At 42.5% G+C, this 18,863-nt stretch overlaps 2 gene segments (V, D, J or C); both read left to right on the plus strand.

Moving 5' to 3' along the window:
• The first annotated feature begins 297 nt into the window (after nt 1-297).
• LOC134612160 (Ig heavy chain V region 914-like) lies at nt 298-808 on the plus strand. The segment is given in 2 exon segments: nt 298-385; nt 477-808. Coding segments are annotated over 2 exon segments (378 nt in total).
• Nucleotides 809-17,065: 16,257 nt separating this feature from the next.
• Nucleotides 17,066-17,583, plus strand: LOC134612161 (Ig heavy chain V region 36-60-like). The segment is given in 2 exon segments: nt 17,066-17,151; nt 17,246-17,583. Coding segments are annotated over 2 exon segments (384 nt in total).
• Nucleotides 17,584-18,863: the final 1,280 nt, after the last annotated feature.

Genomic DNA, 18,863 nt, shown 5'->3' on the forward strand with positions numbered 1-18,863 from the left:
TAATAATACCATGCTTACTACATCTCAATAATAATGTTATATGACACATAAAAGCAATCATGCTTTAAGATGCAGAGACCTTATTTTATATTCACCAAACATTTGTGATATTCCATCACCTATATATTGTCCTCCTTAGCAGTTGTGCTTTATTTATATGTTTCATTTCCCCCTTGCTGAATGAAAAACCAAGCCTTAGTCTGTCTTCCTCTTATAGAGCTCTTCATGCAAATTATAGTGTCTGCATCCTGTTATAAACTGTGTGTGTCACAGACTGAGTTCAGTGATACGAACCAGCAGATACTGTGTATTGTCTGCTCTTATTATCCACTGAACAAAATGAGGGCTTTCTACATTGTGCTCCCTCTGCTGATATCTGTGTCATGTAAGCTGTTTAGTTATACTGCACATATCTGAGAAAAACAATGTTTGGTTATTAAGGTTTCCAATGTTTATTAAACGTGTTTATGTTTCAGATGTCCTCTCACAAGCAGTTACATTGGATCAACCTGGATCTCTGACTGTTAAACCTTCAGAGACTATGAAACTGCCTTGTAAAGTTTCAGTGGCTGTTACTAGTTATTACTGGGGCTGGATCAGACAGCTTCCAGGAAAGGGACTGGAATACATTGGTCGTATTAGCAGTGGTGGGGGCTCGGAACCTGCTTCTTCTTTTAGCAGTCGAGCCACTTTCACCAGAGACACCGCAAAGAATGAAGTTTATGTCCAAGTCACCAATATGAGAAGTGAAGAATCTGGTGTATATTACTGTGCAAGAGACACAGTGAGACAAGGAACTACAGACTGATAATAAAACCTCACATTAAACAGGAAATTAAAGGCTGCTTCATCACACAAAAACAGTGTATCTAATACCACCAGTGACTGGAATTACTGTTACATTAGTGATATTAAAATACTAAATATAAACAGTCTTCAACATTAATAAATAGGAAATAACACAAAACAACACATTTCAATATCAAATGCAGATAATAAAAAAAATATATATATATATTAAAAGATCAAAATGCTTTATGGACTTTAAAAAAAAGTCAGGGTTCTCTTTGAAAGTTTCTAGACTTTAAATAGGCTAATAGCGCTAATTCCAAGTTTTGTTTTGACTAGAACTTATAAAATTGCCTGCGTCCTTAAGGGGTTAAACTCCTTGTTTGTTTAAACTGTTTTTTTAACTCCTACTTGAAATAGCCTACTTAGAGACAATTTATAAACAACTCCAAGTGAGCAAGTTTAATGAAGGTGCCACAGGAGAGCACGGGATAAGTGATGCATGCTGGCTAATCCAGGTCAGATGAGGATCCCCATAGCTTTTCTGCAAATGACTGTCTTGGAGTCACTGACTGACCAAAAAAATCCTCCAGTGTTTTAGGATTTCCCATAACACCATCCTGGCTCTACACCAGCACATAAATCAGGATCTGGAGCCTCTGACTGAAAGGCACCATTCAATTTCTGAGCTGGTGAAGTTGTTAGCTGTATTGTATTATTTTGGTAAGCACTCCTTTCAGTCAAAAACTGGGGAAGTTGGTGAGATTAGTCAGCATTCCGTTTCCAGGTGCCTTAATCAATTGCTGAGTGTCTTTCTGTCTAGAGTCAAGACTAAATTAATTTCCCTATCACTCCTGAGGAGAGTCAGGGTTGACTTATATGAGATGGCACACATGCCCAAAGTACTGGGTACCAACAACTGCACTTATGCTGTACTGAGAAGGCTAAGGCACTCCGGGATAATAAAAATAGCAGCTTTATTGGGGTAAAAGCAGCAACGTTTCGACCCTACTGGATCTTTATCAAGGGATGCCTGGCCAGCCCTAACTTCAGAGCACCTGAGTTATTTGGTGAGTGTGGTATCCAGTACATCTCTAGTACTGAGGAGGCTGTCACAAAGTGAGGAGGACTATAGAAATAGGAAACAATTGCCCTCCCTTAATATGGCACCTGCCATGACTCATAGATAGTAGAGGGGTCATCCTTAGCAACCAAGTTTGAGAAACTGCCGGATGAATGGCTTTAACAGCATGACATAAAAAAGGTGTTTTCAAACTGTTACTATAACTAAATATGTTCTCTGTCTTCTAATTTACAGGTGATAAGGTATGTACTTGTAATCCTTGGCTCATGACTCCTGTAAGCAATCCATGTACATCATGAGACCATCAGGTTACACGTATAGTCTTTGAGTGCAGCCTTGGTGTGCTCAAGTCCAGGTTCTTATGCCTGTACAAATCTAAAGGTTATCTGTTGTATCCTCCACACATCATTCTCCCTTACTGTGGAGCATGGGTATGACAATGATAATCCACCAGAGGAGGACGTGATGTAGAGCAGAGACCATGCTTAAGGGCATGGTTCATTGCCTCAAACTTTTCTTGCAAGTATTGGCACCATTTCGGTTAGCTAGCATATCTAGTCAGTTGGCCTTCTTGATCCCTTAAGTATCGAGGCAATTGTACAAGTTCTGACCAAAACAAAACCTAGAATTTGCGCTGTATGTCTGTTCAACCATAATTTACATCTTTCATATTAAGTGCACCCACGCTTATTATATATCATCATTTTCTTCAGGAGAAATAGGGCTTTCATTTCAAAACAAAAAGTTATACATGATATTATCTATACCTATTACAGAAATTAAAGGGACACTCCAGGTACCCAGACCACTTCTGCCCATCGGAGTGGTCTGGGTGCCAACTCCCACTACTCCTAACCCTGCAAGTATAATTATTGCAGTTTTCTATAAACTGCAATAATTACCTTGCAGCGTTAACTCCACCTCTAGTGGCTGTCTACTAGACAGCCACTAGAGGTCACTTCCTCCTTCATAGCACAATGCTTTCCTATGGGGAGACGTAATGCGCATGCGCGGCATTGCCGCGCATTAGGTCTCCTCGGTCGGTGGGCGGGATCAGTCTCGCCCACCGGCGGACGCAATACAGAGGAGGAGCGGCGTGGAGGAGGAGACAGCGGCGAGGGACATCGCCGCTGCCTCAGGTAAGTGACTGAAGGGGTTTTCACCCCTTCAGTAACTGGGGATTGGGGGGTGGGAGGGAGAGGATACCTCCAGTGCCAGGAAAACTGATAGTTTTCCTGGCACTGGAGTTTCCCTTTAAGAAATGTTATTATCCAACTACTGTATGACATTTTACCTGTGAATGTCATTATACTGTCAGCTTTTACTGCATAAAATACACATATTTGTATGTTGTGATCACTCTCAGGTACGAAAATGCCTGACATGTACATGTTTTATGGTATTTCAGAACGTTACAGCATCAAATAAAGAACTTGCCCATTTCAAATTTACACACTGAAATTTTCTAGATTGGTTTACTGGGCATGTTGCCTTTGAGACTGTATGGCAGCCACGGAATGAAAATGAACCCCATCGTGGCATGCCATTTGCAAATGGAGACAACCCAAGGTATTCAAAATGATGTATATCCAGTCTTTTTAGAAGCCACTTAGTCACAAACCGTAGCCAAAGCTAGTGTTCATTTTATTTAGAATTTTTTATCATGCATAGAATATACACACACACACACACACACAAAAAAAATAAATAAAAAAAAAATAAAGTTCTGACACCGAACTGAAACGTTGTGGCAGTTGCTGAATAAAAGCTGTATTTTTTTCAAATCTATTACAAAGTCCTTGGAGTAATATCTTCATATAAGACTAATTATTATTATTATTATTAATAAGATATTTATAGAGCGCCGTCAAATTCCGCAGAACTTTACAATGGGTGGACGAACAGACATGTAGTTGTAACCAAACAAGTTGGACACACAGGAACAGAGGGGTTGAGGGCCCTGCTCAATGAGCTTACATGCTAGAGGGAGTGGGGTAAAATGACACAAAAAAGGTAAGGATAGTATTAGACTAGTGACAGTTGTAGAAGACACATTATATATATATATATATATATATATATATATATATATATATATATAACAAATACATACAATAGGTGGAAAACTTCTGTTGTTTCTGCAAAAGAAAGTACAACATAGGGTAATATTGCAAAAATAAATGGAGTAAATATCTATTGATCTTAGATACTCACAAACATGGAGCAAATAGATTAATATGGCTCTCATGAGTAGCGCTGAGGGGCTCATAAGGATGTCCCCAGTCCTTCTTCTAGTAGGTTCACAGTGGTTAAAAAAAAAATAAAAAAAAATCAGAAAAACCTTCTTAGGTATAGAAATACAATAATTCTTTATTTGGTCAATAAGCGCATAAAAAAATGATAATATATATATATATATATATATATATAGGGACATAAAGTTTAAGTCCAATAAAAAGTCCAGAGTTATCAATATCTCTACAATCTCTACACAAACCAACCTGCAGGAATCAGTCAAATTCTTCCCTGATGCGTACCAACTTCTCATCAGGGAGGCTTGCCTGACATGCCACTGTGTCCAAATTAATACCCAGAAACACCAATCTAGTGGTTGGACCCAGAGTCTTATCAGGTGAGATAGGGATGCCTAACGTGGAAAAAGAGCTGTGGTGCTGAATATACTTTGGGGTGTCTGTGTAACAGATTCCACCTGTAGAAAATTGTCAAGATAGTGTATCAGCATGGGACAGCGAACAACATTAGGAGCAGCCAACAGAGTGTTTCAGCGAAAATATTGAATAAGTTCGGACTGCTCCTGGAACTAAAAGTCAATCTAGAGTAAAAGTAGTAATTTTCCCTCCACTTAATACCATGAATATGTCACAGGGACGGGTAGATTGGAAGCAACTTGAATGCATTAGAGAGGTCCATCTTGCTTAGCCAAGTGTGGTTACCCGCGTGCACAATGGCCTGTATAGCATTATCCATGGTGGCATAATGGAGGGAAAATTCTTCAGATGGGATGAATGAATTAATGGTTGATGTACGTGAAGAATGAGGAGCCCAAAGATCAATAATAAGATGTTTTTTATTGGAGGATTTGTTTGATACAACACCGATGGGGTTCGTGCGCCATGATTGAAAACGTGGATGGATGAAAGGGCCTAGTAGAAAACCTAGCTGGACTTCCTTGGCCAGTAGAGTATCAACTGCTGTGGGAACTGAGTAAGCTGATAACAGGTTGGGGCATTCAAGTGTGCCGGATGGGAGTGCAACTAAACCTGCGTGAAAACCCTCAGAAAAACTTGACACCAAGAAATCCACCAAGTGAGGAGAGGGGTGTGCTCTCAAATGATAAATGGGGCTGTCTGAATTAACCCCTGTAAGTAATTTCCTTGGAAAAAGCTTTGAGGGGCACATAGATTTAGTATGTGCCCTAAAGCATATAGAACAGACGTGCAACAACCAACATGCACTGTTATTGCAGGTACCCGTATTAAAAGTTGCACACCTGTGCCTTACCCAGGAAAACAATGGGCCTGCCCAATTTATCCTTCTGTCCTCGATCTTGAACCATGGAGGAACCTGGATTGGCATGTGCTAGGTGTGAGGAAGTGGAAGGTTCAGCTTCGCAAGCACACAAGTTGGTGAAATGAGAGGAAGAATAATAAACTGGGACAGAGCTGTTGCAGCCTTGGCAGATCCCAACTTGTGGTAATTGTAAAACGTAAAGCCCCCAAAATCCACCAACTTGGTGTAGGTAAAGATGCCTTTCCTCCTGCCTCTGGGGAGAACATCCCTGTAGAGCCCAAAGGCGAATAAAAACTCGGGGATTGATAGTTTATTTATTCTGGGGTCCCTGGCTTTAAGGACCACTGACAAATCTATGTAATTATAGGTACTGTCCTCTATAATGTCCTGTGAGGCAATTAATAGAGAGAATAAATTAACATCCTTACCCTCAATGATGACTTTCCTGATAGAGGAGAGGATCAAATGTGCGGGTATGACAATGTGAGATGTGGAGGGAAGGGAAGAAACTGTGGTCGAGCTGCCCTGCGAGATTGCCACTGTGGGGGTAACAACTACTGCTAGACTTGTTGCAGCGGGCTGGGGAATTGGGAGAGCCATTTCCAGTACTGTCAGCCGATCACTATTGACTTGAATAGAAGCGATCAACATTGACATCCTATCCTGCACTTCCCCATGCCGTCAAAACTTCCTCCATGAGAACACGTACTGGGCTTGGGGTCAAGGGACTTAGTGGATAGGAGCCTAAAGAGTTCCACCTTCCCTGCAGTGGCTGGGAAGGGGATGCACCTTTTGCGCAACTCGGCTGCTAACTTGTGTATAGTACATGACCTCAAGGATCCGGGAGTGGCAGGGGTGAGTAAACCAGCAGGGGAACTAGGATGAGAGGGAGTGCAGTGCCTAGCTGGAGTTGATTAGTAAGGCTGTCTCGTTTACGCTCCATTCCTCAGACATAGACCCAAACGGCAGATACATCATTCTCATAGGAGAGCTTAACGATGTGTTGTACACCATCGTAAACATTTACTCCCCAAACACCAACCAGCGAAACTTCCTGCACAAAATCCTGACCAAAACGAGCTCTATCCAAAAGGGCGTTACAGTGATTGGGGGAGACCTCAACCATATTTTAGACCCGACACTTGACACGACGCTACCGTCACATAGGACACGCCACCGCCGCCTGAATAGGCAATGTAGAGCCATAGCGAAACTCCTACATACCCATCACCTATATGACGCTTGGAGAGTCACACATCCAACAGAGAGAATGTACACTCACTATTCAGCTGTGCATAACTCCTACTCGAACATTGACGGATTCCTGGTGTCAGGCTCAGCACTTGACCAAATCATATCCAGCGACATACAGTAAATCACATGGTCCGACCACGCACCAGTAACCCTAGAATTAAAAAACAATTACGACTTTAAACACCGCAGCCCCTGGAAAATTAATAACTCCCTGCTGAGGGACGAGAGGTTTGCAGACACACTGGCGGGTGATATCCGCGCATACTTCCAATTAAATGACACCAAAGACACCTCAGATGCTACCTTGTGGCTAGCACACAAATCAGTAGCGAGAGGCTTACTAATACGCAGAGCAGCATACATGAAAAAGCAGCGTCAAACGCAGCTCAGAGCATGGCAAACAGAACTCTACGAGATAAACAGATTGAACCAAACCACACCGACTATAGAGACAAAAAACAGGATTGCCCAGCTCAATAAGCTTATACTCCAACACGCACTAGACACAATCAACTTAAACATGCAACGACTCAGACTGTCACATTATGTCCAAGGCAACAGAACAAGCAGGCTATTAGCGCAACGCCTAAAAACCAGGCAGGCGAACCAAAAGATATCCTACCTCACAGACCAGACAGGATCCAAAATATCCACCCCTAAGGGAATCAGTGAGGTGTTCGCCACATACTACTCCTCCATACAACTCCTGCGCCACATACTACTCATTCAGCAAACCACACTGAACCTGACATATGAGACCGGGACCTACCAGGGGTTCCACCCACTGAAACACATGATACAGGCCAAGAAAGACTGGGAGGCATACCTAGAGAGGGACAAAGAGTTGAACCCCTAAGAGGATAGGGAAAAGCGTTATCTACACACAAAGGGAATAATAAAAAAAAAAAAAAAGTGGAAGGGGGGACACGAAACCACTAGGATAGGAGTAATAGACGTACCAAAAAACAGGAACGAGCGTCTATATTCAAGAGACGAAGGCGAGACACACAAGGTCAACGGCCCTAGAGTGAGAGGCAGGCAATGAACCCACTTTGAACACACTTATAGCGAAGTAAGGTACCCCGTTCCCATCTCCCCCCCTCCTTCAGACCCCCCTTCTTCCCCCCCAGGGGAGCACAGCAATAACGATTGGGAGACAATACACACAGACGAGCCTATGATAAGGCACCAGAAACAAGCATATGTGTATTCCGATTATGATTTCTGAAATTGTCTCAATGTAAAATGACTGTCGTTATGTAAGTGTCTTTTTACCCTCCCCTTCTTTCCTTCTGTATCCCAGTTATGATATTTGGACAATAAAAATAAAAATTGTCAAATTGAAAAAAAAAATAACATTACCCTCTAGCACCTTCATAAAAATTAAAAAGAGAGAGAATATTTGAGCAAAACTTCCCCTCCAGCAAAATGAGTCTGTAAACACTGATGTTCGCACTCGTAGGAATGCGCTAGAGGTGTGCCTGATGTGCTGGGGTAGGCAGCCTTTGGCATGCCAGATGATGTGGAGTACATGTCACCTGGTGCTTTGCCAGCATTATGGCTGTAAACGCAGTATGGGAGATGTAGTCTAGTGATGTCGCGAACATGAAATTTTCCGTTCGCAAACAGCGAACGCGAACTTCCGCAAATGTTCGCGAACGGGCGAACCTGGCGAACCGCCATAAACTTCAATAGGCAGGCGAATTTTAAAACCCACAGGGACTGTTTCTGGCCACAATAGTGATGGAAAAGTTGTTTCAAGGGGACTAACACCCGGACTGTGGCATGCCGGAGGGGGATCCATGGCAAAACTCCCATGGAAAATTACATAGTTGATGCAGAGTCTGGTTTTAATCCATAAAGGGCATAAATCACCTAACATTCCTAAATTGTTTGGAATAACGTGCTTTAAAACTACTCCACCCTGGCCCCCACCCCTGAGCGGTGGGTGGGGGCCCTCAACAAGAATAAGGGGGGGACCTAATGTCCTCCCCCCTGGCCCCCACCCCTGAGCAGTGGGTGAGGGCCCTAAATAGAAATTGGAGGGGGGACCTAATGTCCTCCCCCTGGCCCCCACCCCTGAGCGGTGGGTGGGGGCCCTAAATACAAATTGGGGGGGGACCTAATGTCCTCCCCCTGGCCCCCACCCCTGAGCGGTGGGTGGGGGCCCTAAACAAAAGTAAGGGGGGGAGGACCTGAGCAATGGGTGGGGGCCCTAAACACAAATTGGGGGGGGAACTAATGTCCTCCACCTGGCCCCCACCCCTGAGCGGTGGGTGGGGGCCCTAAACAAAAGTAAGGGGGGGAGGACCTAATGTACTCCCCCCTGGCCCCCGCCCCTGAGCGGTGGGTGGGGACCCTAAACACAAATTGGGGGGGACCTAATGTCCTCCCCCCTGGCCCCAACCCCTGAGCGGTGGGTGAGGGCCCTAAATAGAAATTGGAGGGGGGACCTAATGTCCTCCCCCTGGCCCCCACCCCTGAGCGGTGGGTGGGGGCCCTCAACAAGAATAAGGGGGGGACCTAATGTCCTCCCCCCTGGCCCCCACCCCTGAGCGGTGGGTGGGGGCCCTCAACAAGAATAAGGGGGGGACCTAATGTCCTCCCCCCTGGCCCCCACCCCTGAGCGGTGGGTGAGGGCCCTAAATAGAAATTGAAGGGGGGACCTAATGTCCTCCCCCTGGCCCCCACCCCTGAGCGGTGGGTGGGGGCCCTAAATACAAATTGGGGGGGGACCTAATGTCCTCCCCCTGGCCCCCACCCCTGAGCGGTGGGTGGGGGCCCTAAACAAAAGTAAGGGGGGGAGGACCTGAGCGATGGGTGGGGGCCCTAAACACAAATTGGGGGGGGGACCTAATGTCCTCCCCCTGGCCCCCACCCCTGAGCGGTGGGTGGGGGCCCTAAACAAAAGTAAGGGGGGGGAGGACCTAATGTACTCCCCCCTGAGCGGTGGGTGGGGACCCTAAACACAAATTGGGGGGGACCTAATGTCCTCCCCCCTGGCCCCAACCCCTGAGCAGTGGGTGGGGGCCCTAAACAAAAATAAGGGGGGCACCTATTGTCCTCCCCCCTGGCCCCCACCCACGAGCAGAAGGTGGGGGCCCTAAATACATATTTAACCCCCCTCCCCCAGGTGACTAGGGGTCCCCAAACCCCTAGTCACCCCCTCCCCCCCAAAAATAAACTCCTACCTACCCCCCTCACCCTAAAAATAATGAGGGGGGACCATTTAACTAAGTACCTTTAAAAATAAAAATACACTTACCATTCAATGTTTTCTTTCTTCTAAAATCTTCTTTTTTCAGCCCCCAAAAAGGCCAAGTAAAAATCCATAATAACCGACGCAATAAAAAAAAACAAAAAACAAAAAAACGAGCGCCAAAAAAAATAATCCAGCCGTGTGCCCAGCCCCAGGTGCCGACGGCCCACTGGGAGATTTCCCGGTATCCCGGTGGGCCAGTCCGGCCCTGACTGAGGCTGTGTCCTCATAGTAACTCATACATACAGCATATACTGTACACACACTGAGACTTCATACCAATTCATACATTAGAGCAAATAGTATGAGGCTGTGTCCTCATAGTAACTCATACATAGAGCATATAGTGGATACAAATACTGAGGCCGTGCCCTCATAGTAACTCATACCTAGAGCATATACCGGACACACACTGAGACTTCATGCCAATTCATACATTAGAGCATATAGTGGAAACATCCCGATGCTGTACCACCACCAGTTCATGTACAGATACTGAGGCCCGGTGGTCTCCTGTGCAGTATATTCTTCCACTGTCTGCAAAAGCCTGCTTATTTGTGATAATGCACAGATGACAGCAATCAATGCCACATACCTTGATAGAAACACGTATGTCGACTTAGAGTTAGGTTTTTAAAAACTGTTATATACATGTGTTTACTTCAATCAGACATCCAAGAAAGTTCTCTTACCTTGGATATTTCTCTGTCTTCAGGACTAGAATTCCAGCAGACGTTATACAGCCAGGATATCCATCATTAGCACTCTTTTTCACAATGTCTAATTGCATTATCAGCACTCTTTTGCACAATGCCTCCTTACATTATCAGCACTCTTTTTGCATTATCAGCACTACTTTGCCCAATGCATACTTGTATTATCAGCACTCTTTTGCACCAAACATCCTTATAAACTTACCTAAATGCTCACCACACAAATCTCCTAACTGTGACCTATTTGTTAGAAGGAAGCCTAAAATAAGCAGCTGGGAGGGACTGAAAGAACAGAGACCCAGGTGCCTATACTAGCTTTAATCTAAATTACTAATGCACTTACCTGAACCGTTGCAGGCCTGTGTTTCAGCGGCAAAATGGGGATTTGAACGACTGACAGCCTAAACTGTTTAAACTAGGCTTCCATCTGTAACCCATATGCCATTGATCATCACCATACAAGGTGGAATACATAGAATAGGTATACCCCGGTAGTCAAATCTCTGTTGGGCCTCATGTATGCAGTGTACCGCTGTCATCCCCTCAGGGAGAGAGATAGGTTAGACTCCTGATTGCTGAAGGAGGTACCCGGGCTGGCAACTCTTACACATGTGCTGTTTGCTGGGTCTTCAGGGATAAAGGCTTATACTCGGCTGGGCCTCATGTATGCAGTGGACCGCTGCCATCACTTCCTAGAGAGATAGGTCAGACCCCTGTTTGCTGAAGTAGGTACCCAGGCTGGCAACTCTTACCGGTATGCTGTTTGGTCTTCAGGGGTAAGAGGCTGAACCCTGGCCTGGCTTCATGTAGACAGTATATCACATACATCCCCTAAGGGGGTACCCAAGCTGGCCTGTTGCTGGGTCTTCAGGGATAAGAGGCTGAACCCTAGCATGCAGTGGACCATTTTCATCCCCAGCGGGAGAGGTTGGGTCCGACCCTCGGTCACTAAAGGGGGTACCAAGGCTGGCCACTTCATCTTTAGCCCTGGCAGGGCTACAAAAATATTGCCCGCTGAGCATAAAAGAAAAAATCTAGGTCTGCATAAGCAGACTCCTTCCAAACTGCTGTGAAGGACAGGAAAAAGACTGCCTGATGGGAAGCGGGAGTATCTATTTATACCAGTTTCAAAGTTCTATTTCCTGTCCTTTCTGCTGTGAGGGGAGGAGCTAACCCATGAGTAAATGCTGCCATGAATAATGGTCAGAAAAATATATACTTTTGTGTGTTAAATTTGTTTTCTGTGATGGCTACTAAACCTACAAGAAAAGCATACCAACTTCTAAAATTGTTTCACATTACAATTTTATTTTAGTCCTTGTATTTTGTGACCTGTAACTTTCAAAATAAGCTAAAATCCTATACATATTATGTACTCTATAAATCAAGACACATAAATTAATTTATTTTGAATTACTTTTTTTAAGCTGGACATATTATGCACACGCTATTATTATCAAAACTGAATTCTGTTTTTCCATTTTTTGGCAATTTTTTTTATAATTAATGAGAATTTTTTCTATGTATGTGTGACATAAAATAAAAAACACTGTTTGCCCTCTGAAAAACTGTATATAATATGTGTTGGTGCAATAAATGAGAGAGGATGCAAATTGCGTTTGAACGCAAACAGCAAAAAATTCAAAAATGGCGTGTGTCCTTAAGGGTAAGACAAGCTTTTGAAGCAGTTTCCTTAAGGGGTTAAGGACCCAGGCTTTCTATGAATCAAAGTTGTTGTAAGTAAAACTTGCATTCGATAGGTAGGTACAGCAGTAATATCATAATAATTTAAATAATACTAGTGTGAGACTTGTGGTAGGATTACTGCTATGCCTAGTTATTGTCACTTAAATCAAGTTTGTTCACTGATTTAGAGTTTGACTCGTCTTTTTGTTAACTGTTTGCATAAATAAGTTTTTTTTTATGTGTGTGTTGTTCAAAGAAAAAAAGAATTAGTAGAAACGACCCTGGAGAGGGAAGCAAAGCTGGACAGGACAATGTCCCTGTGTGAGTGTGGTGTAGTGAATAGTTAATGTTAAGTGCATGCTAGTGCATGGCTGACAGCTAAGGGGAGCTAGGTTCAGAATATATAAGGGAGTGTTTTGTTTATCTGTGATGTTATGTTGGTCCCTAACTGTTATTTATTGTCACATCAGGCAGGATGTGTCCTTGCCAATCAGGGTGAATAGAAACTACATGGGTATGATGGTGTCGTGTAGCTCCCCGTCCTCGAATCTCAAAATGGTATGGATGTGCCGACTGAGCTAAAGGCCAGCTAGTGCTTATCATCAAGGAGGTGATAAGCCTGGAGGTGTGGTTAAGGATTGGTGAGAATTGTATAATGCATTTCTGTGGGATTTTGGGTACATAGCAAGAGGACATCCAGCATCAGTTAGGTGACCAAAAGTTGTCTAACCACCTGGAAGTCTGTCTGGTGGCTCTCTGGTAGACAGGCACTAGAGGTGGAATTAGCACTCCAAGGTAATTATTGCAGTTTATCAATGTGACAAACTCCCCTTTTCAAGTGAGTTTGCCACAAGCTCCTGGAGGAACCTGCTTGCCAGCCTCCTGCCCACAGACTATGGGCCCTGCAGGAAAACCTGTAAAAGACTACCAAACTTGACCGACTGTTAGCACTGATTTCCCGGGAACTGTTTTGGGCATGGGGCCATGCTTGCGGTCGGTCAAAACTATGACTTCTAGGAAATTCCTGAACCCCTGAACCAATCTGGGTGATTTCGGGATATGTTGTTCACCCAGATCGGGGCTATCAGGGGATATTTTTGGGGATATGTTGGATTTTGGGGTACTTTCTGAACTTTGTGAAAATGTGTTTTTTTCTGCCTGGAGATAATTGAGTTACTTACAGGACTTTACTCAATTATCTCCTAAGCAGAGGGGAGGGATTGTGTGCTGTGATGTAGATTAATTTAGAAATAAACAAATATGTTTAAATGTCTATCTGTTCCTGTCCAAATCTGAGATGATTAAATTGCGTATACGCAGAAGTAAGCTCACACTGACACATGGAGTTCAGGTTAAAAGCACTTCAGAAAATTTAATGGCATCTAGTTGGAAAACGGTTATGCAGACCTTTTTAAAGGAAAAATTACATCATCATTGAATATCAGATAATAACAAATAAACATCATTAATTGGATTAAATGTTATGTGACTATATCAGTGTCCACCCATCAATATTATTATTTGGCTCAGGGATTTGAGTGACTAGCTAGGTGTCCTCCCACCGGGAGGTGGTATTGTTCTGGACACGGGTGTGGACAGAAGGCTCAGGCGCCATCTTTCCCAGCATGAGGTTTACTCGGTGGAAAGGGGGGCTTGAGCGTCATTTTACACAGTCAGTGATGTCAATCTTGTGGTCAGGTACAAGGTTCTTTTATAAATGGAGGGGTTGTCACAGTGTGAGGTTAAAATGGAGTTAGTACAATAATTCAGTACAAGTTCAATAAAGATTTTCAAATAATTCTACATCATGCTGTACATGGGTGTGTCACAGACTGTATGTTTGTTCTGATTGGTTTATGTCCTTTGTGTTCCTGTGCCCCATCAGGTCCAGGGGGTGTTCCTCTGGCCTGGATAATTGTATAAAAGGCCAGTGTGTCCCATTAAACTAGAGATACCTGCTTACACTCCAAAACTGTTGTCCAGTTATTGGAGGGAAATAATATTTGCTCCTGTGTCTGCTGTTCTAGCTTGCAGGAGATTCAACTGGGAAAGTCCTTGTAAGAACTAGAGCTAATTCTACATTCAGTTCCAGAGTTCCCAGGACTGAGTGTTGTCCAGTGTCTGGAGGTATCAGAGCTAATTTTCCATTCAGATCCAGGAAGGAGGTGGTGGTTCCAGGGCCCCAGTCAAGCTACGGCGACTGAGGGCAAGAAGTGCTGCGGTTTGTCCCCTGTTCCTGCTTCGCTCTCTGGACTAGGAAAGGTCTACCCACTGGAAGCTGGATACACACACACACAGTCAAAGACAGTCACAATCACAGTTACACACAGCACACACTCTCTCTCACTTACAGTCAGCTTGGGCTGGAGGAGGAGTGGATTCAATGAGTCCCTGGTGTGTTGGAGTTGGGGAAGCAAGGACTCCTTCTTGCTTCCCCTCTGTGTAAGCAGTAAGAGGCTGCATTTAGCTCTGCCCCCACATCCAGATTGGCTCCGCTCCATGACCAACCTGACCCCGTCCCCAACTCTGTGCAGGTCTCCTGCTCCTGCTTCCAGCCCCTGTGTGTGTGAGCTGTGTCGGCTGCCCGGTGCCTCTGCTGCTATGGCAACGTGTGCAGCCACACAGCTCACAGAACCCCAAGCCTGGCCAGCCCTGGTGGCACCCCTCTACCCCCTGGCACCCGGGGCGGACCGCCCCTCCTCTCCCCTCCCTTAGTACGCCACTGCCTATAATGTCCCTTTAATTAAATTACAGTAACAAATCCAGCAAGCAGCAACACATTTTTAACACAAATATTTATTTTTGTGGAAAATAACTTGAAGATATTCGGACAACAAAGTGGTTTAGCTGAACCATATTTTTCCACCATGCACAAGTCTGATAGATAGATTTTATTGTAAAGCGCTGCGTAATAAGCTGGCACAATATAAATACCAATAATAATAATAGTACTAGATAGATAAACATTTTAAGACAAAAAATGCAAAGCTTTTTTTTTGCACTCCAACAGTTTATTTGGTAGAAAGGAATAACAACATTATGATCAACCTCTGAACCATAACATTCATTGCCTGAGACAGATAGATGAAAGTATGTTTATTAAGGGAAGTTGTTCAATGGTGTGATATTATATACCTGAAAAATACCTCTGTGAATAAGCTCTGTGTCCTATAAAAACAGAAATTAAACTATCAATTAATATATTCTATTTTATTTATGACATATTTGAATAGTTTTACTAATATTATCTTAATATATTTGTCTTCTTTTCTAATCAATGTTGTAGAAATCACAAGTTACTTTTTAAAGGTTGAATCATTTGTCTACGGCGCTTGAGTGCTGTATGAATATTATTAATTTTTATCATGTTTTGTTGGCTACTTTTTTCTTTGGTTTTCTTGTTTGCAATATAATACTTTTTTAAAGGTTTGGCAGTGTTATAATGCAAATTGTAAAGGCATCTTGCGATTTGCAGTTCCTCTTGAAGTTGCACCAGTTTTATTCTTCATGTAATTTGCTGTTACACTGAAAACAAATGAAATGCTGAATTAGCAGATTCACGGTCAGATCTCAAGCCATGATCATTTAATAGGGAGGTGGTTCCATTTATCCCACTGGTCACTTTGGGTAGTGTGGCCTAATGGACCACAATAGAGGATATTCCTTATTTTATACCCAGTCTGAGAAAACTGCTTTCCACGTGTTGTAACTGGAAAGGGCAGGGATATCACACTCATAGAATGCAGAGAGCAGCTTTTTCAGACCAGGTAAATGATAATGGAAAATTATCTATCATGGTCTCCTAGGGTGTAGGCAGGGTGTGGGAAGAAAAATGAAAAGGGGTAAAGCAAATAGGGAGAGGCATAGGGACATTAGAGGGGTTTAAATTCAAGAAAGGGGGTAGGAGACAAAACAGGAGAGAAAAAGAGAACCAAGTGTGTAAGACACAAAAGAGAGTGAGTAGAAGAGACAACAAAGAAAGTAAGTGCCAAAGAGGGGTAGAAGGCACAAAAGGGTGGTGAAAGACAAAATGGAGCATAAGAAATGCAAGCATGGCATCAGAGATGCTAAGAGGCATAAAATACAAAGGTGGCATAAGATAAGCAAGGGAGGAGTAAGAAACACAAGGGAAGCATAAGACACAAGAGAGGGCTAAGTACACCTCTGGCATGATAATAAAACTCATGGATCTTTTAACTGACTTCTGTGCTTTAAATTGAACTGAATGTATTTCATGCAACCATACAATATCTACATTTATACATTCATGCATGCATGCATTATAGATGTAATGTTATCAGAATTATTCCATATGTTTTAGATATCTTACTACTGTCCCAACTATTTCAACTATTTGACAGATTTGCAGACTAACAAAACATGTATACGGATTTTTATTTTTAGAATTTGGCAATTTTTATAGATTTTTTCAAGTCTTGTAGGGGTACAGAAAAGAAGGGTGGTTACGGGGGAAAAGCAGGTAGTTTATGTATACAAATTTAGATTGAAAATATTAGTAATTTCATTTTTTTTGTGCTTGTAAATATTGTCATCTATTTAATAGAAAAATAAGTTTGGCAAATAAACGTTAGTGACTTCAATTATTTGCAGTCTTTTGCCACTAGCTATATGACAAATTTGTCAAATGTGTCCTCCCTTACTCTTATAGAGCTCTTCATGTAAATCAGAGTGTCTGCATCCTGTTATAAGCTGTGTGTCACAGACTGAGTTCAGTGATACGAGCCAGCAGATACTGTGTATTGTCTGCTCTTATTATCCACTGAACATAATGAGGGCTTTCTACATAGTGCTACCTCTGCTGATATCTGTTACGTGTAAGGAACACATGTATGCTGTACATGGCAATATAATGGACATAATATAAATTACAAATCCTTCTTCATATTAATATGTTTGTTTCTTTTACAGATGTTCTTTCCCAGACAGTTACTCTGGACCAACCTGGATCTGCAGTTGTGAAACCCTCTGAAACCCTGAAAATCCCATGTAAAGTCTCAGTGTCTCTTACTAGTGCTCATTGGGCTTGGGTCAGACAGAAAGCAGGGTCAGCACTGGAATATATTGGGTATATTAATAGCGGTGGAAGCACTTATTATGCCCCCTCCTTCCAAGGAAAAGTCACTTTCACCAGAGACACATCAAAAAATGAACTTTACTTTGAAATGCCAAATATGAGAAGTGACGATTCTGGGACATATTACTGTGCGAGATACACAGTGACAGAAGGAAAGTACAACTCATTATAAAACTTCATAGTGAAGAGGAAGTGAGAGGAAGAATCGAAAAAGTTAAAGTCATAGTATTTCTAAAAAAATAAATAACTACTACATATACATGTATTGGGCTTAAATATAAAGTTATATATGTATTTAGATCAAATGGTAAACATAAACAAGGCACAGCTTACACTTTCAGGTTATTCACTAATGTCTTAATTTTTGTGAATTAAATCCATTTGAAAAAGATGAGTTCAAAATAGCTGATCTGGAAAATTTGCCAGCTCAGTCAGATTTACCACTTGGCTATTTTTGCCTCAGCTTTGGCATTCTTTAATTTTGGAAATTTGGAATTTAGTCAATATAACCATATCTATTTTGGAGACATGCTGAGTAAACTCAAAATTTAAAGTAAAAAAAAGTAAAACCAAATTAAATACTATATAAAAATTATATATGAGTATATATCTTGTGCTCATCCGTAGATTTCAAACAGGCCAGTCTTGCTGCAAATTCTGTTTCCTACATTCACCTCTTTGTCCAGGAAGGCTGTGTTTTACATGCCATCATCAGGTCTTCCAGGGATTAAATCATTTTTAGTTTGTGCCTTCTCAAACACTTTAACAAGCAGAATAATAACTCCAAAAACACCAGGTTAAATGTATGAATAAATTGAAAGGATTGGTTTTAGTATGGATTAATTGAGCAATAGTTATGCGTTAGAGGAAAGGGGATAACAGACAAGAGTATTCTATGACGTCCTGGAGGACTGTTGCTGGACAGAAGATGACAGAAAAAAGTAGATTGTAAGGGAATAATTGTGCTAAAGCCTAAAGGTAAAAAGGAGTTAAAGGAAGGAGAACAGCCCATGCTGAAGCAAACCTGCCAAGTTTTCATGTTTTAACCAAAAACAGTATATCATCACAGTGTCAGTAAGTTTAGTGAATATAAAGTATAAATGATACTTAGCTCAGAATCAAAAACAACCTCCCAGGATCGCTACCCAAAGGACGACCTTTTACAATATATAGAAAACCAAAACAAATATGTGGGATACGGTTGGACAAATCTAAAAAGGAACATAAACAAAATATAGTGTAGTACAGTTAATACAGTCAGTTATGCGCCACACATAAGTGCACTTACAAGATTGCTATGCATAAAGTGCTCACAAGGTGCCTCCCCTGAGGTTGTGAGGGGCTATTTGTCCCACTCTTTACTCCCCACAAGGTCCGTAGCTAATCCTCGCCTACAGCACCTAATTGTCAGAAAATGGGCAAATCTCAGAGAGCAATACACTCCTCGAAGCC

This window comes from Pelobates fuscus, chromosome 5 (genome assembly GCF_036172605.1).
Source record: "Pelobates fuscus isolate aPelFus1 chromosome 5, aPelFus1.pri, whole genome shotgun sequence".
Taxonomy (NCBI): Eukaryota; Metazoa; Chordata; class Amphibia; order Anura; family Pelobatidae; genus Pelobates; species Pelobates fuscus.